General features: G+C 39.6%; 1 protein-coding gene across 1 annotated transcript in view; it reads right to left on the reverse strand.

The window, feature by feature from the left end:
* Oseg6 (intraflagellar transport protein Oseg6) overlaps window positions 1–27,624 on the reverse strand; it is a 690,115-nt gene that overhangs the window by 49,507 nt on the left and 612,984 nt on the right. Inside the window, exon 32 of the mRNA XM_090372456.1 lies at window positions 699–780. Within this exon, the coding sequence (XP_090228582.1) occupies window positions 699–780 (82 nt within the window). The remainder of the gene's footprint in view (window positions 1–698; window positions 781–27,624) is intronic.

The raw sequence follows: 27,624 nt of genomic DNA on the forward strand, positions 1-27,624 counted from the left end.
ATTGTGCAGTCAGATATGAAGTTTTTTGAGCAATGCAGACAGGCTGCCAGAGCAGGTCATAGGGTATTGTCAATGATATACAGGTCTGGAGGCCTCATTTTAGAAGGATGTAGAGTTGCTTGAGCGAGTACAGAGAAAGGCAACAAGATTGGATTAAGTTCTGAAAATTGCAGTGGCTGGAGAATAGGCACCTGCGAGGTGATATTATTGAGGTGTATAAGGCGTTGAATGGGTTGAGCATGGTGAATTCTGATGGGATTCTTCTGCTTGCTCAGATTATGAACCTGAGAGGTCATAAATTCAAATTGAGGAAAGACAGTTGTAGAATAGATGTGTGGAAATTTGAGTTTAGCCAGAGGGTGGTTAATTCCTGGAACAGACTTCCGTCTGCCGTTGTGGAAGTTGATAGCTTAAATAAATTCAAGGAAGAACTAAACTTTTAGAGGGAATGGATGTGTGAAATTGTTTTTTTTTTGCTGATGCTACATAAGCTTATACGCTTGCTTTCTCACATCACATGCCTCTACAACCCCTACTTCTATCTTTGTTTCTGTTTCCCACAAAATTGGTAGATGAGACAAAATTTTAAGTACTACTTTAAATTATGAATATTCAAGTATCAAAATAGGATATTTTCATTTGAAAGGTGGTAAAAATTTATTTTGTTGTTCGGTGTTATCATTAAAAACAATACTTACGTGAAGGGAATTTGCTAATATTGTTTGCTACTCTAATTAGCATTCTTGCACTTTTTATGTGATCTCCTCTCCTTACATGAATCTAGCAAAGTATTGATACAATGATGAATATAAGAGAGAAATAAACAAGATTTTTAAAAAAAATTTAAACATATATAAAAAAAGCTTTTTTATACCGGAAGACAACAGTTAAGTTACAATCAAGTACTTTTGTAAACTGAAGTCAGATAAAGTAACAAAAATGCAAATGAGTACATGTATGCATTGCAATATGAAATATCAGAACAATATACAAAATAGTTACATGAAACATTACTCAAAAGTTCATGGATACTGAGAATTTTTGAGTAATATGAAATGCAATACCCAGAAGTTCAATGACATAGTTCAAGAGTGGCAAAACTTTTTTTAGGGTGCGTGCCAATATATGCTAAATCTTTTAAAAACTACCCTAGAATTTCAGAACAAAAAATGTATAATGCTTTATTATCCTTAATTATATCAAATATTTCACACCAAGGTTCTTGAAATTTGTGTTACTCCCCTCTACATTTGAATGTTTTTGTTTCTTTCCTGGTTGAGCTGACATTCTGAACAATCTGTAAAGGGCAAGATTGGAGCAATCAGGTATAGGGTATGATATTGCCATGGGGGATGTCTTTGTGTGTGCGCGATGCAAGGAGTGTAACGAAATCAGGCAACAACTCAGTGTTGTTATGGGCCTATATGAGAGCTTGAAGGACAGGGTGGATGCCCTCGAAAGAACTAAATTGAGGGGCCCATCAAGCTCTCAGCTGCCCACATCAACTGCAGAGCTTGCACTTGTTCATCACACAACACAGTGCCAACCTCCAAGGCAGAATGCGCTGGTCCCACAGGAACTAGTAGTTGTTGGTGACTCTATTGTCAGGGAAACGGGGAACATGCTTTGTAAAAAGGAAAGGTGGAACAGGACCAGGGTATATCTGCCAGGGGCAAAGGTTGATGAAGTTTTAGAGCGGATATCATCTTTTAAGGGCACAAAAGGTAATATACTTGTACACGTTGGCATTAATGATATCAAGAGTAAGAGACCGGCAGAATTACTTAACAAGTACAGGTCACTGTTGAAAAAAAGCCTTGAATTAGGGTTGAATTTGAAAGTGTCTGCAATTCTGCCCAGACATGATAGGAGGGAGTATATGATGAGAGCCTAGTCGATCAATTCGGCCCTGGAAAGATTGTACGAGGCTCAAGGGGTAGAATTTTTTTCAGCCTGGACTGTACTTGTTAACATGAGAGACTGCTTCTACAGGGAGGGAATACACTTAAATAGAAAGGGTGCAAGAATATTTGCTGATGCTTGTTGTTTGTTTGTTATTTGGTTTTTAGGAGCATTAGAAACTAAGGACATATTGCTCCTGGAATATGCGGTGGTCATTCCCTGACCTTTCCGCATCCTCCATATTTGGTGGTGATGGGCTCAAACACCGGTTTAATCAAGAAGCGTGTGCTACGCACTGCTGCTTCTTCCAACCTGGCTGCGGAGGTGCCTTTTGCTGATGCTATCGAGGCAGTGTTAGGTGGGCCAGAAAACTGCTAGCTTAGGGGGATACAAAGACTAATAGATTAAAAGTAGCCACTGGCAGAGGTGAAAGTAATTCTTGCACTGCTTCTATTGGAATGAGCAGAAGCCTGAAAAACAAGATGCAGGATATTTCAGAGACTGCTGGGAGTCATTGCGGTACAAGTAAACATATGGGTTGTGTTAGGGTAGCTAACAATAGAAACAGATGTATGTATACTTGCGTGTACACCAATGCTAGGAGTTTGGTAAATAAATTTGATGAATTTGAGGTATTGCTCAAAGCATCAAAGGTGGATATTGTTGGGATATCAGAGACGTGGTGTCACACAGATATAAGGAATGCAGAACTGGAATTTGGGGAGTACAGCGTTTACAGAAAGGCTAGACAGGATAGGAAGGGAGGAGGGGTTATGCTATTAGTTAAGAAACACATAAAATCCAAGGAAGTGAAGCCAGTCGACATTGCTGGACAGTGCAGTGTTGAGTCAGTTTGGTGGGACGTAAGCACTGTGAGATCAAAATTGAGAGTAGGAGTGTGCTATAGGCCTAATGACTCTGATGAGTATAATAAGAAACTGTACAGGGAAATACAGTCGGCCAGTAAATCAGAGAGTCTTATAATGGATGGGGGAATTTTAATTTCCCAGATATTGACTGGAATTTGTGAGTTGGTCACTCACACACTAGCAAGGCTTTTGTGGATTTATTGGATGATTGTTTTCTACATCAGCATGTTCGGGAGGCAACGAGAAGTAGTAATACTCTTGATTTAATAAACAGTAGTGATTCTTCATGCAGTAAGAATCTGCAGATAGAGGATCCACTAGGTGGCAGTGATCACTGTGTGCTGAAGTGGGATTTACTCCTAGAGGTAACTACCATTAGGAGTAAAGGGAAGGGTTATTGCTTTCGTAAAGGCGACTACGATGGTCTGAGACAGCATTTAAATTCTATACATCATCATCATCATCATCATCAGCCATTTTCAATCCACTGCAGGATGAAGGCCTCTCCAGCAACTTTCCAGTTCCTTCTGTTTTGAGCACTGGCCATCCATTTACTACTCAAAAACTCATGAATTTCATCTATCCATATCCGCCTTTGTCTTCCAGGTTTTCTTCTAGCTCCTCTTGGGTACCATTCTGTTATTTTCTTAGTCCATCTGTCATCATGTCTTCGAGCTATGTGTCCTGCCCAAGACCATTTTAGTTCTTTAGTTTTGATAAGAATGTCCTTTACTTGAGTTTGCTGCTTAATCCATGTGTTTCTCTTCTTATCTAACAGTCTGATTCCCAATATAATTCGTTCCATTCTTCGCTCTGTAGTTCTCAGCTTCTCTTCCATTCTTTTGGTGAGTGCCCAAGTTTCACTTCCATAAGTCATGGTGGGGAGTATACATTGATTCATTATTTTACGTTTCAGACAAACTGGGATATTGCTCTTCAGTATGTGACTATATTTCCTGAATGCTATCCATCCAAAATTTATTCTTCTCTTGACTTCCAGCCATTTATCATTATTACAGCTAATAACTTGTCCCAGATAAGTATATGACTCCACCTGTTCAATTACTGCTCCTTCAATCATTATTTCCCTTTCCGTGGCATACTTTTTCATCATTACTTTTGTTTTAGCCATATTCATCTTTAGTCCAAAATCCTTACTAACTGTGCATAACTGGTTAAGATTTTCCTCTAATTCTTTGGGATCGTGGCTTATGACCACAATGTCATCTGCAAATCGTAAATGGTTTAGGTACTCTCCGTTCACACTGACTCCTTTCTGCGACCAGTCTAATCTTCTGAAAGCTTCCTCAAGGGCAGCAGTAAACAGCTTCGGAGATATTGTGTCTCCTTGTCGAACTCCTTTCTCGATTTTAAATTTGCTACTGTCTTTGTCTAGTCTAATAAAGGATGTAGCACTCTCATATATTTTCTTCAAAATCATAATATATGGAGTATCTATGCCTTGTCTTTCCAGTGCCCGAAACATTGCCTTATGCTGTATGGAGTCAAATGCCTTTTCATAATCCACAAATGCCAGGCATAATGGTGTTTTATATTCATTTGCTTTCTCCATTAGCTGTGATATTACGTGAAGGTGATCCATAGTTGAGAATCCTGTATTAAAGCCAGCTTGCTCTTTCGGTTGATTCTCATCAAGTATTCTTTCTAATCTGTTAGTAATGACCCTTGTGAACAACTTGTAGATATGGGATAACAAGCTAATTGGTCTATAATTTCCAATTTCTGATTTATCTCCTTTCTTATGCAGCAAAACTATGATTGCATTATTCCACTGCTTAGGCATCACACCTTTTCTAATGCACTTTGTGAAGAGCCTTGCCAGTTTTTGTGTTATGTCTCTTCCTCCCAATTTTAACAACTCTACAGTAACTTCATCTTCCCCCGGGGCTTTCCGATTCTTCATTTTCTTCAATGCATGTTCTACCTCATCAGGAAGAATATCGGGTATGTCGTATGTGTTGCTACTTTGCAATCCATCTTCCCCACTGCTGGTATCATTCCCTTGCTCCTTGTATAATTCTCTATAGTAGTCTTCTGCTATTTGAATTATGATTTCTCTGCTGTTTATAAGTAAACCATCGCTATTCTTCAGTTTCAGTATCATTTGTCTTTCTGTATTACTGCTCATGGCTGCTGATTTAAATCCTTTGTTTTCCCTTAATGCTTGTTCTACATTTCTTGTGTTAAATCTTCTTATGTCCTCTCTGAGTCTCTTTCTAATTGCTTTGCATAACTCAGTATATTCAATTTTCTCCCTGTCAGTGTTTTTCTTGCTCTTCATTTGTCGTCTTTGGTTCATCATGACAAGTGTTTCTTGACTAATTTTTTCTTCTTTGGATTTCTGTTTCCCTATAGGTTTCTTGTGCTTTATCACTTTCAGAAAGTTGTAATATTCCTCGTCGATATCTTGGTCCTGAGCAGTCTGCAGAAGCTCAAACTTGTTCTTAAGTTCCAGTACATACTGCTTTTTCTCCTCCTCTGCTATTTCAAAGACCTTTGTATTATTTACTCGAGTCAGTTTTTTCCTTTCCTTTCCTACATCTATATCAAGTGTACATCTTACCATTCTGTGATCACTTCCAACATTTACCTTATTCAGGACGGTAACATCATTCACAATATATCTTCTGTTAGTGAGGATGAAGTCGATTTCATTAGTTGTTAATCCATTTGGACTCTTCCATGTCCACTTTCTGTTCACCCTTTTCTTGAAAAAAGTGTTCATTACTGACATTCCTTGAGATTCTGCAAATTCCACAAGTCTTTCACCTCTTTTATTTCTTTCACCAATTCCAAAATTTCCTATAGTTCCTCTTTCTGCGCTGTTTTGCCTTTTTCCAACCTTAGCATTGAAGTCCCCCATAATAATAGTGTAGTGGGTTTTCTGCTCATCTAGAAGACTCTCAATTTCAGTGTACATTTCTTCAACCTCTTCATCATCATGGCTCGATGTTGGTGCATAAATCATTATAATCTTTAGCTTGTACCTCTTAGAAATCTTGAGTATTAGTCTTGACACCCTTGGTGATGTACTTTTGAATTCCAAAATGTTGTTTTTAAAATCTTTATGGACCAGAAAGCCAACTCCACCTTCACTCCTTTCACTGTTTCCATTGGTGTACAGCAGATTTCCACTTGATAAACTTATAAGTGATTCATTTCTTCTTCTTGTTTCAGCCAAACCGATGATATTCCTATTCACATTTTCTAATTCCTTTTCCAGCTCTAATATCCTGTCTTCACCGATGAGTGATCGTATGTTATAACAGGCGAAGTTCAATTTCCGTGCATGGCAGCCTGGTCGTACCCAGAGATTCTTAGCACCCTCTGCTTCCACTCTGATCCTCTCGCTGCCGTAAGAGGGAGAGTGAAAGCTGCTGGGGACTGAGGGCCATTTGTATTGTTGTGCTCTCATTGCTGGAGGGTTTGGTCTTTTCCTCTTCACGCTGACCAGGCGTCTTGAAGAGAACCACTCTACACGTTCGTTGCCACCTAAGTGACGTAACAGGGGTTACCATCGAGAAGGTGTGCATGAGTGGATTTTAGGGAGGCAGGCCAACCGGACTTCTCCTAAATCTTCTGTAATAGAGAGATATTGGATCCATCAGTGTTTTAGGCTAAGTGTCTGATAACACACAGGATACCTTGTGTGTTATCAGACACTGTTCCCCTCTAAGCCCCAAATTCTATACAGTGGGACCAACTGATGATGTTACCAACAGCAAATTCAAAATGGGAAGCACTCAAAGAACTTATCTTGGAAGCTACTAGGCTTTACATACCAACTAAGAAATATTGTTCAAGGTTTAGGCCTAAATGGATGTCAGATGAACTAATGAGACATATGGCAGAGAAGAAAAATGCATGGAATACATTAATTTATATGTATCCCATCCATGTATCCTATGATAGATATAAGTTGATCTGTAACCAAGTTACAAAAGGAGGTTAGGCAGGCGAAGGCAGATTACGAGAAATCTTTGGCAAAGGATGCAAAGAAAAAAGAAAAGAGTTCTTTTCTTATGTAAACTCTAGAAGGAAGGGAAGGAATCAGATTGGTCCACTTGATATCGATGGTTCAACTGTTGATGATCCTGCTCAGGTAGCAGGATCATCAAGAGTTGAAGATCCTGCTCAGGTAGCTAACAAACTAAATGAATATTTTGCATCGACATTCACACATGAGGAGTTATTCAGTGAGGAGAATGCCAGAGGTGTCTTCAACTCTGGCAGTAAGCTAGATAATCTTGTTATAACTGAGAGTAAAGTGGAGGAGAAATTGTTGAAGATAAACACAAGAAAGGCACCTGGGGTGGATGGGATCTATCTAGTTATATTAAAGGAGGCAGCAAAGGAAGAAAGCAAACCCTTAGCCATAATTATGAGAGCTTCCTTGGACTCAGGGGAGATACCCATGGACTGGAGATGTGCAAATGTGACCCCAATTCACAAAGGAGGATCAAAGGCTGACACAAGTAATTATAGACCTGTGAGTTAAACTTCTGTTCCAGTAAAATTAATGGAGGCACTGGTTAAAGAAGCACTGCAGGATCATCTAGACAAGACTTCAGTTATAGCTCGGACACAGCATGGTTTTGTTAAGGGGAAGTCTTGCCTGCCCAATTTGATTGGATACTACGATGTAGTCACAAAAGAACTGGATGCAGGGAATAACTTTGCTATTATATACTTGGATTTTAGAAAGGCTTTTGATACTGTTAAACATGGAAGACTGCTGCACAAATTGGAGCAGTGTGACATTGGAGGCAAATTGCTGCTGTGGATAAAGGGGTGGTTGAGGGGGAGAAGACAGAGAGTGGTAATCAATGGACACTGCTTATCGTGGACTAATGTTATTAGTGGAGTCACTCAGGGTTCAGTGTTGGGGCCATTATTGTGTTCTGTATTTATAAATAATATTGATGATGGTATATCAAGCTTAATGTCCAAGTTTGAAGATGATACAAAAGTTGGCAGGGTTGTTAAGGACACTACTGACGGTATGCTGCTGCAGCGGGATCTGGAAAGGTTGAGCAGATGGGCTGAGAAGTGGCAAATGAAGTTTAACATTGACAAATGTAAAGTACTACATATGGGAAACAGCAACCCCAGAGCAACGTATCAACTCTGTGGTACTACACTGACAGTGGTAGAGAATTGTTCTCTACCACTGGGGTTCTCTACCACCTGGGGGTAATTGTGCAGGCAGATATGAAGTTCTCTGAGCAGTGCAGACGGGCTGCAAGAGTAGCTCATGGTGTCTTATCAATGATATACAGGAATGTTTCTAGCAAGAATAAGGAGGTGATTATTCCCTTGTATAAGACAATGGTCAGGCCACACCGTGAGTACTGTATACAGGTCTGGAGGCCTCATTTCAAGAAGGATGTAGAGCTGCTGGAACGAGTACAGAGAAGGGCCACAAGGTTAGTGAATGGAAAAGAGGGTTGCTCTTACGAAGAAAGGCTTAAGTTTTGCAAATTATAGCGTCTGGAGACTAGGCAATGGCGAGGTGATATGATAGAGATGTATAAAGCCTTGAATGGTTTGAGCATGCTCAATGCTGATGGGATTCTGCCTCTTGCTCAGAATAATCACCTGAGAGGGCATAAATTCAAATTGAGGAAAGACATGTAGGATAGATGTCCGGAAATTTGTCTTTAGCCAGCAGGTAGTTGGTTGGTGGAACAGACTTCCATCCCTTGTTGTGGAAGTTGTTAGCCTAAATAAATTTAAGGCTCAGCTGGACAGGTATTTCGAACGAGCGGAGGGGTGAAGTGGGAGTTTTTTTTTTTTTTTTCTGGCTGATGCTGGATAAGCTTGCTTTCTTGCATCATATGCCTCTACTAATGCTAATGCTAATTATGAGAGCTTCCTTGGACTCAGGGGAGGTACCCACAGACTGGAGATGTGCAAATGTGACCCCAATTCACAAAGGAGGATCAAAGGCTGACACAAGTAATTATAGACCTGTGAGTTTAACTTCTGTTCCAGGAAAATTAATGGAGACACTGGTTAAAGAAGCACTGTAGGATCATCTAGACAAGACTTCATTTATAGCTTGGACACAGCATGGTTTTGTTAAAGGGAAGTCTTGCCTGACCAATTTGATTGGATACTATGATGCAGTCACAAAAGAACTGGATGCAGGGTATAACTTTGATATTATATACTTGGATCTTAGAAAAGCTTTTGATACTGTTGCACAAGGAAGAATGCTGCACAAATTGGAGCAGTGTGGCACTGGAGGCAAATTACTGCAATGGATAAAGGGGTGGTTGAGCGGGTATTGGTATTGGTATGGTTATTTCTGGCGCAAGGGCTACTTAGGCCATATTGCGCCTATAAACGAGGTGAGGATTTCACGGTGTCTGTAAAAAACAGTTAGAGACAATTATACAGATTTATGCGTTTTAAGAAGCGGAAAAATTCCGGGAGATTTGCATCATTACCTATGAACTGTTGGAGTGTCAAAGGTTGTTGGAGATTACTGTATGAAGCTTTTCGGGCATCAGTGTATAAGGTACATTCAACGAGTATGTGCTTTATTGTGAGAACGGAGTTGCAGTGCATACACTGCGGAGGATCATTCCCTGTAAGAAGAAAAATATGGGTGAGCTGACTGTGCCCGATCCGGGCTCTGGCCAGGATGACTTCTTCTTTTCTGTTTACAGAAAAACTGGAAACCCATAACTGTGGTTCAGGTTTTATTTCACGGAGCTTGTTATTCAGTTGAGATTGCCATAGAAGTGTCCATTGTTCTTTGCATGTATTTCTTATATGGGATCTGTAGTCCATATATGGAACATAGTAACCTGGTGATGCTATGTTGGATGAATGTTTGGCTGCATAGTCTGCTTTTTCATTCCCTGATATCCCAGTGTGACTTGGGATCCAGCAAAAGATGACAACTTGTTGGTGATCATGGATATGCATTAGTTGAGATTTTATAGATTTTATTAAGGGATGTGTTGTTGAGGAGGAATTTTGCAAGGCCAAGATTGAACTCTGTGAGTCACTATATATTACACTTTTTTGGATGGACAGGTGGAGAATGTTTTCTAAGGCAAGCTTGATAGCATATAATTCAGCTGTATAACTGCCGCATTCGATGGGAAGTGAAACAGAGATAGTGTTAAAGGGAAAGACAGCTGCAGCACCGACTTTACTACCAGACTTTGATCCATCAGTGTATACTTGCGTAAAATTTTGGTAATTTTGTGTGTGAGCGGCATGCAGTTGCTGTATATTGGTATTTGCAAGCGAATGTTTTCCCCAGTTTAAGAAATAGCTGTCACAGGATGCTTTAATATAGGACCATGGAGGATCTGAACTGTTCAGATCATGAAGGATTTTGTCCAGATGTATGTTCCAATTTTGTGATAGTTCCTGTAATCTGATGCCAGCAGGTCGAACTGCTCTAGGTTTATTTCTGTAGTACATTGAGAACTGTGGGTTGTTAAGTATTGGCCAATTGGGGTGAGAAGGCAGACTTTGAATTTTGGCTGCATAGTTCAGAAGTAACATCTTTCTCCTGAGGCTGAGCGGAGGTTCATGGGCTTCGACATAAAGACTTTGCACTGGCGATGTTCTATAAGCGCCTACAGCAATTCTGAGGGCAGAATGTTGAATGGGGGCAAGACGTGCTAGCACGCTTTCCCTAGCAGAATCATACACCGGGGCGCCATAATCAAGGCGAGATCTGATCAGGGCTCTGTACAAGTGAAGTAAGGTGTACCGATCTGCACCCCATGATGTAGAAGAGATAATTCTTAATAAATTCATTTTTTTCTGGCAAGCAGTCCTTAGATGTGTGATATATTCTAAGAAGTTCAGTTTATTATCAAAAATTAAACCAAGGAGACGAATGCTATTCACCACTGTGATGGGATGATTTGTTAGTTGTATCTCTGGATCTGGATGCATCTTTCGTTTATTACAAAAGTGAATGACTCTAGATTTCTGATAGGATAATCGGTAACCATTGTGTATCATCCATAACTCAATGTTATTTATAGATGTTTGCAGCTGCCTTTCGATAAAGCTCATGTTTTGCGAGCTGCAAGACACAGTCAAATCATCAGCATAGAGGTAAGAGTTTACAGCTTTTGGAATATTTTTTGTCATCTGATTTATTCTAATTGCAAATAAGGTTGCACTGAGTACAGAGCCCTGCGGGACTCCTTCTTCTTGTATGAATGTTTGCGAAAGTACTTGCCGATAGCGAACTTGAAAGGTCCTGTGTTGTAGGAAATTCTGTATGAAGTACGGTAAGTGTCCTCTCAGGTCCAGGGAATGAAGATCTTTCAGGATACCAAACCGCCAAGTGGGGTTGAGCGGGAGAAGACAGAGAGTGGTAATCAATGGACATTGCTCATCGTGGACTAATGTCTTTAGTGGAGTCCCTCAGGGTTCAGTGTTGGGTACATTATTGTTTTCTGTATTTATAAATGATATTGATGATGGTATATCAAGCTTAATGTCCTACTTTGCAGACGATGCAAAGGTTGGCAGGGTTGTCAAGGACACTACTGACACTATGCTGCTGCAACAGTATCTGGAAAGGATAAGCAGATGGGCTGAGAGGTGGCAAATGAAGTTTAACATTGACAAATATGGGAAACAGTAACCCCAGAGCAACGTCTCAACTCTGTGGTACTACACTGACAATGGTAGATAATGAAAAGGACCTGGGGGTAATTGTGCAGGCAGATATGAAGTTTTTGGAGCAGTGCAGACTGGCTTCAAGAGTAGCTCATGGTGTCTTGTCAATGATATACAGGAATTTTTCTAGCAGGGATAAGGAGGTGATTATTCCCTTGTATAAGGCAATGGTCAGGCCACACCTTGAGTACTGTATACAGGTCTGGAGGCCTCATTTCAAGAAGGATGTAGAGCTGCTGGAATGAGTACAGAGAAGGGCAACAAGATTAGTGAATGGAACAAAGGGGTACTCTTAAGAAGAAAGGCTTAAGTTTTGCAAATTACAGTGTCTGGAGACTAGGCACCGGAAAGGTGATCTGATAAAGGTGTATAAAGCCTTGAATGGTTTGAGCATGCTCAATGCTGATGGGATTCTTCCTCTTGCTCAGAAAATCACCTGAGAGGGCATAAATTCAAATTAGGGAAAGACAGATGTAGGATAGACGTGCGGAAATTTGCCTTTAGCCAGCGGGTAATTGGTTGGTGGAATAGACTTCCATCCCTTGTCGTGGAAGTTGATAGCCTAAATAAATTTAAGGCTCAGCTGGACAGGTATTTTGAACGAACGGAGGGGGGAAGTGGAAGTGGGTTTTTTTTTGTTTTGGCTGATGCTGCATAAGCTTGCTTTCTTGCATCATATGCCTCTGCTAATGCTAAAATAGCAATTAAACTATTCATGAGAATTTATGGGAATTAATGAAGAAAAATCTCCAATCCACATACAAACCATAATTTAAAATGGAGGCTACACTAAATACTGAATGTGGATAATATATGTCACATAACTTTACCAATAACATGTTCTGAACAAATGATGTATCTATATCAGGGGTGGAACACCACCCCTGATATAGATACATCAAATGAGTCATTCATTGTGTTAGAGAGGACAATTAGCAGGATGGAAGAAAACCCTTCTAATATTTGCATTAGCATTAGTTGAGGTATATGATGCAAGAAAGCAAGCTTATATAGCATCAGCCAAAAAAAAAATAAATAAAAAAAATTCCATTTCACCCATCTGGTAACTCCAAATGTTTGTCTAGTTCAGCCTTAAATTTATTTAAACTATCAACTTCAACAGCAATAGATGGAAGTCTGTTCCAGTAATCAACTACCTACTATTCTGCACATCCATCTACAACTGTCTTTCCTCAATTTGAATCTATGCCGCCTCAGGTTCTTAATCTGAGCAAGCAGACAAATTCCATCAGCATTGAGCCTGCTGAAACCATTCAAGGCCTTATACACCTCAATCAGATCACCTCACAGTTGCCTAGTCTCCAGAGGCTGCAACTTGCAGAATTTAAGCCTCTCTTGGTAAAAGCACCCCTTTGTTTCTCTCACAAATCTTGCTGCCATTCGCTGTATTTGTTCTAGCAACTCTACATCCTTCCTAAAATGAGGCCTCCAGACGTGTACACAGTACTCAAGGTGTGGCCTGACCATTGCCTTATACAAAGGGATAATCACCTCCTCATCTCTGCTAGAAAAATTCCTATATATCATTGACAAAACTCCATGACCTGCTCTGGCAGCCCATCTACACTGCTCAGAGAACTTCATATCTGACTGCACAATTACCACAAGTCTTTTTCATTCTTCACCTCCCTGACTGTAGTACCATACAGTTGGTAAGTTTCTCGTGAGTTACTGCTACCCATATGCAGTATTTTGCATTTGTTAATGTTAAACTTCAGTTTCCACTTCTCAGCCCATCTGCTTAACTTTTATAGATCCTGTTGCAGTAGCATACTGTCTTTACTGCCATTAACAACCCTGCCAACCTTTGTATCATCTGCAAATTTGGACATTAAGCCTGATATACCTTCATTGATATCATTGATAAATACGCAAAAGAGCAATGGACCCAACACCGAACCCTGCTGGGCTCCACTAATAACATTAGTCTATGTAGAGCAGTGTCCATTTATTACCAGTCTCTGCAGTCTTCCACTCAACCATTCCTTTATCCCATACAGCTCCAATTTGTACAGCAGCCTTCAATGTTTAAGAGTATCAAAAACTTTCCTGAAACCCAAGTATATGATATCAAAATTATTTTTTTGCATCCAGTTCCTTTGTGACCACATCGTAGTATCCAATCAAATTGGTCAGACAAGACTTCCCCTTAACAAACCCATGCTGTGTCTGGACTATTACTGCAGTCTTGTCTAGGTGATCCTGCATCACTTCTTTAACCAGTGACTCCATTATTTTTCCTGGAACAGAAGTTAAGCTAACAGGTGTATAATTATTTGTGTCCCCCTTTGAACCCCCTTTGTGAATTGGGGATACATTTTCACATCTCCAGTACATGAGAACCTCCTTTGAATCTAACGATGCTCTCAAAATTATGGCTAACAGTTTGATTACTTCCCACACTGCCTCCTTCAATATAACTGGATAGATTCCATCAGGTGATATTATCTATCTACAACTATCTTTCCTCAATTTGATTCTATGCCCCCTCAGGTTCTTAATCTGAGCAAGCAGAAAAATGTTTATGTTTAAATTCAACAATTTCTAATCCACTTTGCTCTGTTATTACCAAATCATTTAGCTCCCTTTTAGAATTTAATAAACTTCTATCCTCCCCTTCCTTACAGATTTCCTCATATGTGAATGTAGATGCAAAATACTCATTCAGTTTGTCAGCTAACTGAGCAGGATCATCAACAGTCAAACCACCAACATCAAGTGCACCAATCTGATTCATACCTTTCTTCTAGAGTTTACATAAGTAAAGAATTCTTTGTTGTTTTTCTTTGCATCGTTTGCCAAGGATTTCTCATAATCATCCTTCGCTTGCCTAACTTCCTTTGTGACTTGATTACAGACTAGCTTATATCTGCCATAGGCTTCTGCGTCACCCGATAATTTATAGGCATCCCACTCATTTTTCTTCTATGCTACGAGCCTCATTAGTTCAGCTGACATCCATTTAGAAATACTGCTCTAAATCTTGAGCAGTATTTCTTAGTTGGTATGAAAAGCCTAGTAACTTCCAAATTAATTCCTTTTGAAGGCTTTTCATTTAGAATTCGCTATTTTTTTAACATCATCAGTTTATCCCACTGTACAGAATTTAAAAACTGTCTGAGACCACTGTAGTCACCTTTACGAAAATAAAAACCCTTCCCTTTACCCTTGATCGTAGTTACATCTTTAAGTAAATCCCACATCAGTACACTATGATCACTGTCACCTAGTGGTTCCTTTATCTGCAAATTCCTAATGCATGAGTCATCACTGCTGATCAAGAGTATTACCCCCTCTAGTTCCCCCTTGAACATGCTGCTGTAGAAAACAGTCATCCGATAAATCTACAAGACTTGCTAGTGTGCCAGTGATCAAACTCACAAGTTCCAGTCAATATCTAGGAAGCTAAAATAGCTCATTACAAGACGTTCTGATTTACTGGCCCACTGTATTTCTTTGCACAATTGTTCGTTGCACTTATCAGAGTCATTAAGGCCTATAATATACTCCTACTCTCATTTTCCCTTTCCAGTGTTTGTGTTACACCAAACTGCCTCAACATTGCACTGTCAACCCATGTCAATCGGATGCACTTCCTTTAAATTTTGTTTCTTAACTAAAAGCATAACCCCTCCTCCCTTCCTACCCTGCCTTTCTGTACAAATTTTACTCCCCAAATTCCAATTCTGCACTGCTTATATGTGTGTGACACCATGTCTCTGATATCCCAACAACAAAGACTTTAATTGATTTAAATTTTATTCAAATGGTCTGCAGCTGTGACCAGCATTGTTCGAACAACATTCGGAAATATATATATATACACCGATGAGCCAAGACATTACGACTACCTACCTAATATGATGTTCGTCCTCTACATGCAGCCAAAACAGCTCGCACCTGGTGAGGCATGGAAGCTACAAGATTTCTAAATGTGTTTTGTGGTATCTGGTACCAGCACATAACCAGCTGATCCTTTAACTCCTGTAAGGTCTATGGCTGAGATGCTGCAGATCAGAGTTGATGTTCCAACACAAACCACAGATCCTCAATGAGATTGATGTCTGGGGAATTTGGAGGCTAGGGCAATACCCGGAAGTCTTCCTCATGTTCCGGAAACCAGTCTTGAGCAATCCGGGTGGTACGGAATGGCGCATTATCCTGCTGAAAGACGGCACTGCCAGAGGGGAAGACCATTGCCATGAAAGGGTGTACCTGGTCAGCAATGATTTTTGGGTAGGTGGTAGACATCAGAATGCCCGGTACATGGATGACTGGACCCAGGGTATCCCAGCATAACATCACCCAAAGCATGACACTGCCGCCACCGGCTTGTTTTCATCCCACAGTGCATCCAGGTACCATCATTTCCCCAGGTAAACAATGCACATGTACCCAGCTGTCCACATGGTGCAACAGGAAATGATTCATCGGATCAGACGACTTTCTTCCAATCACTCAAGGTCCAGTTTTGATGCTTGCATGCAAAATGTAGGCACTCTCGGTGTTGAACTGTGGTTAGCATGGGCACTCGGAGTGGCCTGCGGCTACGCAGTCTCATTTTCAGCAGGGTTCGATGTACTGTGTTTTGTGACACACTCCTATCACCAGCATTCCAATTACTGGAGAGTTGCGCCACAGTCACCCTTCTGTTGCTACGTACTCTCCGGGAGAACCTTCACTCATCTCAAGCATTGATGAGCTGTGACCATCCAACACCTCGCCGGCGGTTCATGGGTTTGCCCTCCTCGGACCACTTTCGGTAGGTTCTAACCATGGCTGACTGTGAGCATCACACCAGCCGTGCCATTTCGGATATGCTCTGACCCAGTGTCTGGCCATTACAATTTAGCCTTTGTTAAACTCACTTAAGACCACTTCTTTTTACATCTGAAGAACAAGAGTAACACTGATTAACGGAGCTCAGTATCAGGTGATTTTTAAACTGTGTCCCAACCTGCACCATAGTTCACCTGCAGTTGCTTCGATTTGCACAACGACTCGCTGGTCATAATGTTTTGGCTCATTGGTGTATACACACACACACGTGTGTGTGTGTGTGTGTGTGTGTGTACACCGATTAACTCCCCCATTCTGTTCAGTTACATAGTAATTAGCTAATGCAAGTTAGAATGGTCAATTGTGGAGACAGCTCCAAGAAGCCTGAAGAGTTTTATATGAGTGACAACACCAACCTTACATCAGTGACAACACCAAGATGACTGATATCTGGTCCTAACTGCTAGATAACATAGCGAGATTACAGCATAGCAACTCTCTTCCAGGTTTGTAGCTCCCTAAGAATACAATATCTCATGCCAAAGCATATCTTGTAAGCTGTGAGAGAGAGAGAGAGCTGTATGCAACATGAACCATGATTTATGTCCCTAATATATTGTTGTAGAGAAGATTCCATTTTCATCTTGGTGTAGTGAATATGTCAAGTGGAGCCATGAATAATGGATTAATGAGAGAGAGAGAGAGTGGGGGGGTCTGGAATATGAAATTCATAAAAATCAGGAAAAGGTACTACAGAGGAAATGGTCTGTATGTTTCAGAATGAAGCACACAGAGTTTATCTCTTATGTAATTGGCTCAAATAAAAGCATTTCCAGCAGAGCTAGACTAATGGACCATTCATCATTCAATTTTTATATAATCCATTAGAAAATGAAAAAAAATTAACTATGCATCCAAGTCAGGATCCAGCACAATTTTAGTTCTGATAGCATGATTAGATAATAAAATATAAGACTTTTTCAGTATCAGTGGGTTTTCTATACAAGGAACTGATGGAAGGAGAATGCCTGGAAATTAGAATGTCTAAGGAGGGAAATTGGTTATTGTCAAGCTTAATTTTGAAAGGTACATTACAGTGCCAGAAAATTCTGTGCCTGGGGCAATATTATTTAACAAAGTTCCCCTCGCATACATATGCAGATAGACCTCGGTTTACAATGGTTTGTTTTGTGACGATTCACAATGACAGTTTTGAAACCAAAAGGCCAAAAATATCAAAAAGTCATAAAAAAATTTCAAAAATGTGCAACTATAAATACCGGATATGATGTAAAGAAACATCAGAGTGAATCAGAGATGAGAGCTATCCTCATCTACCATCTAAGCCAATCAAAAATGAGGTGGCCGGGGATAAGAGGAGGGGAACACTCAGTTTGCTTGTTGGTCTACTATTGTTGGGCCTATTCTATGGCGTCAATTTGTGAGTTTTAATTAAAAATTGTTGATTAAATTATTATTAATTTAATCAGATTTAATAACAGCTGCTACATCTAGTAAGAGAAGTGCAGTAAAGCCAAGTGAATGTGAAAATATTGCTAAAAGTCATGTAGATCTATCACATTGGAAAAAAAAGATTGAGGTAATTCATAGAATGGAAGATGCTCACGCACATCCTAATGTGTGTAGAAGTATGAAATTGCCTCCACTGACTGAGTACCATAATGAAAAATGCAAATAAAATAAAACAGTCAATGCAACATGCTATGACAGTTGTTTGTTTGTTATTTGGATTTTAGGAGCATTAGCAACTAAGGCCATATTGCTCCGGAATATGCGGTGGTCCTTCCTTGACCTTTCCGCATCCTCCGTATTTGGTGGTGACGGGCTCGAGCTATGACAGTAAGTGCAACGCAAGTGAGTTATAGGAAATAAACTTTTAGAAAAAAATGGAGAAATTATTGTCAATCTGGGAGGATGATTTAAATCAAAAAAACATTCCGTTGACTCAAGCTGTTATTACTGATAAGGCAAAGTCAATTTCTGAAGGTCTTAAGAAAAAAGAGGATGGTGATGAGACATTTTAGGTAGCAAGGGATAGCTCATGCGATTTAAATCTCAAAGTAAGTGCCACTGAGTGAAATGGCAAGGCAGCAAGTGCAGATGCTGAGGCGGTTGCAGTATTTTCTGCAGAGTTTCAAGTCATTCTACAGGAGGGTAATTTTTAATGTTGATGAACCCAGGCTTTATTGAAAGAAATTGCCATCACAAACCTTCATTCCCCACGAAGAGCAGTCTGCACCAGGTTTCAAGGCGGCGAAAGGCAGGCTAATGCTTCCACTGGGTGCAAATGTCTCTGGCACTTTAAATTAAAACCAATATTGGTGTACCATTCACACATACCACATGCTCTCAAGGTATTTTTTGCCCTGCTGCTCACCATTTTTGTCAAGAGAATGAGTTACCTGCCAAGGCTCTTCTTCTCTTGGACAATGCCCCGTCCATCCTGCACACCTTGCTGAAGTTGGAACATTTCTGGACATCAATGTTGTTTGCATGCCAACAAACACCACTTCAGTTTTGCAACTAATTGACTGGGGGGGGGGTAACAGTAACCTTTAAAGCCTATTACCTCCTTCAAATCTTCATGGAAATGGTGAGAGTTTTGGACAAGCCATACAAAACTATTAAGAATTATTGGTGCTCATTTGATATTTTGAAGGGCATTAATAACAGCAACACAGCTTGGGAGGAAGTGTCAGTGAACTGTTTGAATGGAGTGTGGCACATACTTCTCCCACAATTTATGCACAACTTCACAAGATTAGAGCCAGTGGAGAACATTGTTGAAGATGTTAGCAGGCTGACACAAGAGGTGGGATTGGACAAGGTTACAGATGAAGATGTAACAGAGCTGTTGGATAACCAAGGATAGCAGCTATCCAAAGAAGACTTGGAAGAATTGGCTAAAGCCAACTAAGCCAACAGAAGAAGGAGGAGAAAGAAAAAGATGGAGAGCCAACTCTAAAATTTATGAATACAATCGATCTACAGCACATCCTTTCAGCCATGGAAACCTTCACTGCTGAGCTCTATGAGATTTTTCATGACTGAGAGCGAAGTGCAAAAGTGAAAAGGATCATAATTGTATCCAATGACCCTTATTCTGAGATTCTCAAAGAAAGAAACAGGGAATCTTGATAGTCAATACTGCATGCTTTCTTCAAAAAAAAGGGAAGGTCCTCAACCAGGGACTTCATCAGAGAAGTAAAATCTCCGCATTATGGCAATGTCAAAAAAGATCAATGCAGGGGCTTTACAGTGGCACTTACAAAAACTTTGTCTAGGCTTTGAACATATCAAAGTAAATGTACAAAATTAATTTTTTTTATTTAATTAAATTTAGTTTGGTTATTTTGTACTGTATTACATTTAATTGATTTATATTCATAAAAATAGTTTTTACATTCATAGAATTCATTTGAGAATTTTAAATACAGGGTGTCTATAAATGGTGGGAACACTTTCAATAATTTATTGCACATGGAGTAAGAGAGATACCATTTACTTATTTATGCCATGTGAAAGAAAAAACATGAAACTTTCCCAGTTGTTACTGCTGAGGCATGTAGTTCCATCATTCACCACTAGTTGTACCTCAACCACATGCATAGCCTTGTTGAAAGGTGTGCAACAGATGTTCAAAGGAAATTTCGAAGTGCGTATGGTGAAGAGCCACCAACCAGGAAGGCTATTTACAAGTGGCATAAGCAATTTATAAACACGGGTTGCTTGTGTTCAGGAAAGAGCATTGGCCGGCCTAGTGTTACTGTTGATAATGTGGAACGAGTGAGAGAGGCATTCACAAGGAGCCCCAATAAATCAGTGCGGAGAGCATCATGTGAGCTGCAAATGCCAGCCTCGACAGTATGGAAGGTTCTTTGTAAAAAACTTTCTATGAAGCCGCATAAATTGCAGTTGGTGCATATGTTAAAGGAAGATAACAAAAAAAGTGTTTCCAATTTTGTTGTGAACTGCAAGGACTGACAGAAGAACTTGACGACTTCTTTAATTATGTAGTGTTTACGATGAGGCCACATTTCACACCAATGGGTCAACCGACACAATTGTCGAATCTGGGGCACCCAGAAACCTAAAGAGATAATTAAATATGAGTGTGATTCGCCGAAGGTGAATGTTTTCTGCGCCTTGTCACGCTGAAAACTGTACGGACCTTTCTTTTTACTGAGGGCACTGTAACTGAGCTATCCTACCTCTATATGTTTCAGCAATGGTTGATGCCTCAAGTTCAGGAAGATGGTGATGACTTTATTTACCAGAAAGACGGTGCCCCCCCACTTCCATAATGACATTCAGGCCTACCTTAACACCGAGCTACACAAGTGCTGGATCGGACGTGCTGGAGAAAGGGATGAATGTTTCTTGAAATGGTCACCGAGATCAAGGGACTTAATTCCGTGGGATTTCTTCTTGTGGGGCTATATAAAGGATCATGTTTATGTACCACATTTGTCATGTGATGTCCAGGAAGTAAAGCAGAAAACTGAAGAAGCTACTACCATGGTCATACAGGATATGCTGGACAGGGTATGTCAAGAGTTCGATTACCATGTGGACATTTGCTGTGTGACAAACCTGGTTCCGACATTGAATCATTGTGAAGTGATGTAATGTAAAAAAAAAACTTTGACATTTTCTCTTTCACAAGGTATGTATATGACGCTGACATCTGTCCCAGTCTTTGTGCAATAAATCACTGAAAGTGTTCCCAAGATTTATAAATACCCTGTATAATAATACTATATTACCTATGACAATTTTGAGGGGGCCCTGGAACGTAACTCATTGACTTACATTATACAGGGTGTTTCAAAAGTGATGGTCAATAATTTAAAGGTGAACTGTGCAGACTGCAATATACAAAAAAAAAGCCTAGTAAACATGGGTCCTTAAATGAATCGTTTTCGAGATATTGCACATTTCTAGTTGGGATCCACCAGACTTGTTTGTTTAGGTTAGGTTATGCTCATTCTCTCCGTTTCCCCTCTCTCAATGCTCTGAGATGTAGCAGGCATACTAGTACTTGTCAAATGATATTCAACATGGAAAGAGGTTACAGCAACGAAGAGTATGCAGACATGCAGTTCATGTATGGTAAAGCCAACTGCAGTGCACTCGAGGCTGCACATTTGTACCAAGAAGCATTTCCCCTGCCGAAGGCAGCCTAACAGGTGCACATTCATCAGGGTACACCAATGCCTTAGAGAACATGGGCGCTTCGCACATGGAGTACAAGCAGGTAGGCCCAGAAGCATAACATCTGATGTTGAGGAAAGGGTGTTAGAAAGAACATCCTGTAACATGTAACATCTGTAAAATCCTGTGGTGTTGAAACCAAAAATTAAAATGTATTATCTTATGTTTAATAAAACCACCCTTAGCAAAGGATTCACAGCTTTTTGCTAAACTAGTGCTCCCATAGTCTGGCCTTAGTTGCTAATGCTCCTAAAAACCAAATAACAAACAAAACAAGCTCCCATAGTCAGTGGCAGATCTTAACAAAAAATGTGCATCATCTCGAAAACGGTTCATTTGCAGCCCGATGTTCACTGGGACTCTTTTGCTTATTTTAGTTTGTACTTTTCACCTTTAAATTATTGACCATCATTTTTGTAACACCCTATATAATCAGGTTCATTTTACATTGTTATACCCTATAATTCATTGTTATATCCTTTAATTAAACACATAATTTAAAATAATATAATAATAATAATAAAATCATGATGATAAAAGGATACAATGAATGGTACGTCGACGAGGGCACCACTCAATACATCCTATCAATAATTGGCTATGGCTATCTGCTTCTGTTTGTCATTTGCCAGTTTGTATAGGTTCAAATACTATAAAATTATAGATGCAACCTATGTTAAATTTAGCAGCAAACTGGCAGAATAAAAGCTTGCCCGACACATGGCAGTGAATCAAAAATCATGAAAGTGAGTGCCAACTAATAGTTTTCTTACAGGTTTGTTTACTAGTGAAAAATAATTATGTAGTGAAAAGGAAAGGCTTTTTTCCAAATTAAGACGAAGAGGAGGAAGGGTAAGGATAGCATAGTACCTCAATTCCCTTCGAATTATTCTAATAGATTTTGAGGTATAAAATTTGGGGTTAGCAAGCAGAAAGTAAAAGCAAAGAAAAAGCATATTATCAAGATACTTCAGATTAACCAGGAGCGTAATTGCCCTTTAGTAGGGATCCTGGTATTACAGGATTTTATATATATATATAGATAAGTAGATTGTGGTTGTTGTTGTTGTTTTGGTTTTTAGGAGCATTAGCAACTAAGGCCATATTGCTCCGGGATATGCGGTGGTCATTCTCTGACCTTTCCGCTTCCTCCATATTTGGTGGTGACGGGCTCGAACCCCTGTCTAATCAAGAAGTGCGTGCTACGCACTGCTGCTCCTTCCCACCTGGCTACGGAGGCGCCAGTAGATTGTGGTAAAGAAAAAGGATGTAGTATAATGAAACTGGAAGTCGAAACTATGGAAAAAATGCAAAAGCACCTGTAAAATAAAATAAAATAAAAATATATTAAAGGTATTTAATGAATCTGATGATTTTAATGTTGTCATCAACGATCAGCTGTCAAAGCCAAGGGAAATACAGCAAGAAGTAAGGCCTCTGTTTCTAACATGAAATATATGTGGCATGTGGTGGAAACAATGAATCCAAGTTATAGATTGAGAGTATATAGAAGCTGGGTTAAGGGTGGTGGTAAATAGAATGCTGACATGTATTTCATGGCTGATCTGACAGAGGCAGAGATAGGAAAAGTAATAAAAAAAATAAATGAAAGAAGTAAAATAAAATAAAATAAGAAGCTGAAGCAGAGGGACAAAGCTGCAACTTACTGTTGTAAACAAGCTGCATTGGAAATGATGAAAGGAAATTCCTGCTATTGTCAGAGAAAATATATAGTATGCTATAGCGACCTCAAGCTTTAGAAGGCAGCAAGACGAGATTAAGATAACTAGGTGTGATGGGAAGATCGGCATTAAACAAATGAAGTGGTACATCCGAGGATAGTGGAGGAAAGATAAACTATCAAAGTAGCATAATGTAGATACTGAACTTTAAGGTGAAAAAAGCAGATTATAGGAAAAATAGCATCTTGATATTGCATTTGTAAAAATAATGGCACACTAGACACTAGAAGAGGGAATATAGGTGTGCTAGGTCAGTCCAGGGTTGCAAATCCCATTCCTATAGTAGAACCCTGAACATAGTTCAATTATATTAATAATGGTAAAGGATTAGCAAAAATGGTAATTTCGAAATTACCATTTAAAATTAAAATAATAATATTAATAAATATAATACTAATACTCCCTTGGTAGCCAATTAGTCGGCACATGTTTTCTAGACTGTGAGACACCAAAGAGGCTAGGGCAGGGGTGGCAAAACCATGGCACATGTGCCCAAAGGAGCATGCATACAAATTTTTTGTGCAAGCAGAATTCACAGCATCCTAACAATCTCAAACTTTATGCAGTGATTTGTTTGAAGTCGGAGTGGTGAGATGTACTCACAAAATAGTGAAATGAAATTAAGAAAAAAATTCGTAATATTTCACACATTTAGTGTTAGCATTAGTAGAGGCATTGGATGCAAGAAAGCAAGCTTAAGCAGCATCAGCCAAAAAAAAAAAAAAAAAACCCTTTCATTTCATTCCTCCATTCATTCAAAAAATGCCTGTCCAGCTCAGCCTTAAATTTATTTAGCCTATCAACTTAAACAACAAAAGATGGAAGTCTATCCATCAACTAACCAAGCTGGCTACAGGCAAATTTCCACACATCTATTCTACAACTGTCTTTCCTCAATTTGAATCTATGCCCCCTCAGGTTCTTAATCTGAGCAAGAGGAAGAGTCCCATTAGCATTCAGCTTGCTCAACCCATTCCAGGAGTTATACACTTCAATCAGATCACCTTGCAGGTGCCTACTCTCCAGGCGCTGCAATTTGCAGAATTTAAGCCTTTCTTAGTAAGAGCACCCCTTCGTTCTCCTCACCAATCTTGTTGCCCTTCTTTGCACTCATTCTAGCAACTCTACAGCCTTCCTAAAATGAGGCCGTCAGACCTGTACACAGTACTCTAGGTGTGCCCTAACCATTGCCTTGTACAATGGGATAGTCACCTCCCTGTCCCTGCTAGCAAAATTCCTATATAACATTGTCAAGACTCCATGACCTGCCCTGTCTGCCTGACTGCACTGCTCAGCGAACTTCGTATTTGACTGCACAATTACCCCAGGTCTTTTTCACTTTCCACTTCCCTGAGTAGTACCACACAGTTGGTACGTTTCTCTTGGGTTATTGCTACCCATATGCAGTACTTTGCATTTGTCAATGTTAAACTTCAGTTGCCACTTCTCAGCCCATCTGCCCAAATTTTCTAGATCCTGTTGCAGTAGCATACTGTCGTTAACAACCCTGTCATCTGTAAACTTGGACATTAATCCTGATAAACCTTCATAAATATCATTGATGAATGCACAAAACAACAGTGGGCCCAACACCAAACCTGAGGAGCTCCAATAATAACATTTATCCACAAAGAGCAGTGTCCATCGATTACCACGCTTTGTCGTCTCCCATTCAACCATCCCTTTATCCATTGTAGCAACTTACCTTTAATGCATTAACTCTCCAATTTGTACAGCAGTCTTCCATGTGCAACAGTATCAAAAGCTTTCCTGAAATCCAAGTATATGATATAAAAATTAGTTTTCACATTCGGTTCCTTTGTGACCACATCATAGTATCCAATCAAACTGGTCAGACAAGACCTCCCTTTAATAAACAATGATGTCTTAACTATTACTGCAGTCTTCTCTAGATGATCCTGCAATGCTTCTTTAACCAGTGACTCCATTATTTTCCCCGGAACACAGGTGAAACTAACAGGTCTATAGTTACTTGTGTCACCTTTTGAATCCCCTTTGTGAATTGGTGATACATTTGCACACCTCCAGTCCATGGGGACCTCTCCTGAGTCCAAGGAAGCTCTCATAATTATGGCTAAGGGTTTGCTTACTTCCTTTGCAGCCTCCTTTAATATAACTGGATAGATTCCATCCACCCCCAGGTGCCTTCCTTATGTTTAACTTCAACAATTTCTTTTCCACTTTGCTCTCAGTTATTATAAAATCACTTAGCTCCCTGTTAGAGTTTTATAAACTTCTGGCATTCCCCTCATTGAATAACTCCTCGTGTGTGGATGTAGATGCAAAATACTCATTCAGTTTATCAGCTACCTGAGCATGATCATCAAGAGTCAACCCATCTATGTTAAGTGGTCCAATCTGATTCAGCCCTTTACTTCTAGAGTTTATATAAGTAAAGAACTCTTTGCTGGTTTTCTTTGCATCCTTTGCCTGCCTAACCTTCTTTGTGACTTGATTACAGACAAGCTTATATCTGCCTTAGGCTTCTGTGTCATCAGATAATTTATATGCATCCCATACATTTTTGTTCTCTGCCACGAGCCTCATTAATTCATCTGAAATACATTTAGTCCTGAACTTTGAACTGTATTTCTTAGTTGGAATGAAAAGTCTAGTAGCTTCCAAGATTAAGTCCTTGAAGGCTTCCCATTTAGAATTTAACGTTGGTAACATCATCAGTTGATCCCACTGTACAGAATTTAAAAACTGTCTGAGACCACTGTAGTCACTTTTACGAAAGCAAAAGCAATTCCCTTTAGCCTTTATGGTAGTTACATCTTTAAGAAATTCCCATATCAATACGTTGTGATCACTGTCAACCAGTGGTTCCGCTATCTGCAAATTCTTAATGCATGAATAATCACTGTTGATAATCAGATCAAGAGTATTACTCCCTCTGGTTGCCTCTCATATATGCTGCTGTAGAAAACAGTCATCCAATAAATCCAAAAAAGTCTTCCTAGTGTGCCAGTGACCAACCCACAATTTCCAGTCAATATCTGGAAATTTAAAATCTCACATTATAAGACATTCTGATTTGCTTGCTCACTCTATTTCTCTTCACAATTGCTCATTATACTCATTAGATTCATTAAGCCTATAACATGCATTAGGTGGACATGCAAGTATGAAAAACGAGAGTAGGTGTGTACCTACTCTCATTTTTCCTTTCCCAGTGTTTATGTCACACCAAACAGACTCAACATTGCATTGTCCAGGTGTTCATTCTAATTGCGTTGTCCACCAACATCAACTGGATGCACTTCCTTAGATTGTATGTGTTTCTTGACTAACAGCATAACTCCTCCTCCCTTCCTGTCCTGTCTATCCTTTCTGTACACATTGTACTCCTCATATTCCAATTCTGCACTGCTTATATCTGTGTGACACCACATCTCTGATATCCCAACAATATCTGCCTTTGATGTCTTGACTAGCACTTCAAGCTCATCAAATTTATTAATTATACTCCTAGCATTGGTGTACATGCAAGTATACATGCACCTGTTTCTACTCTTAGTTACCCTAACACAGCCCATGTATTTATTTGTTAATGTCTCCATTGCTTTGCTTTCCATGCTGCTGCTGTTCATTCTAATAGAAGCAATGCAAGAATCAATTTTGCCTCTGCCTGCGGCCACTGTTAACCTTTTAGTCTGTGTATCCCCCCCAAGCTAGTAGTTTTCCAACCCCCCTAACACTGCCTCGATAGCATCAGCAAATATTCTTTCAACGCTTCTATTTAAGTGTACCCCATCCCTGTGGAAGCAGTCTCTCCTGTCCACAAGCACACACCAGGCTGAAAAAAATTCCATCCCTCGAGCCTTGCACAATTTCCTCAGGGCCAAATTGATCGACAAGGCTCTCATCATATATTCCCTCCTATTTTGTCTGGGCAGAATTGCAGACACTTTCACATTCAACCCCAACTCGCGACTTTTTTTTTTTTTTTAGAACATAAGTTATTGGTAAAGTTATATGTGAAATATATTATCCAAATTTAGTATTTAGTGTCACACGCCCCTTCATTGTCAATTATGGTTTGCATATGGTGTGGAGATTAGAGATTATTCTTAATTAATTCCCATAAATTCTCATAAATATTTTAATTGCTATTTGTCCTTTACAGATTGTTTAGAATGTCAGATTGACCAGCAGAGAAGCAAACATGTTCAAATGAAGAGGGGAGTAGCAGAGAATTTCAAGAATCCTGGAGTGAAAGATTTGGATTTGGTATGATTAAGAAGATTAATAAAGCATTATGTTTTCTGAAACAGTTGTGTAAGTCTTATGCACAACTGTTTCAGAACACAAAATGTAAATGTTGTGTTCTGAAACACGAGGAAAAAAAGGCGTTTAATCCTTCACAT

Source organism: Mastigoproctus giganteus, chromosome 1, assembly GCF_048544385.1.
Source record: "Mastigoproctus giganteus isolate SK-2022 chromosome 1, ASM4854438v1, whole genome shotgun sequence".
In the NCBI taxonomy this organism is placed as follows: domain Eukaryota; kingdom Metazoa; phylum Arthropoda; class Arachnida; order Uropygi; family Thelyphonidae; genus Mastigoproctus; species Mastigoproctus giganteus.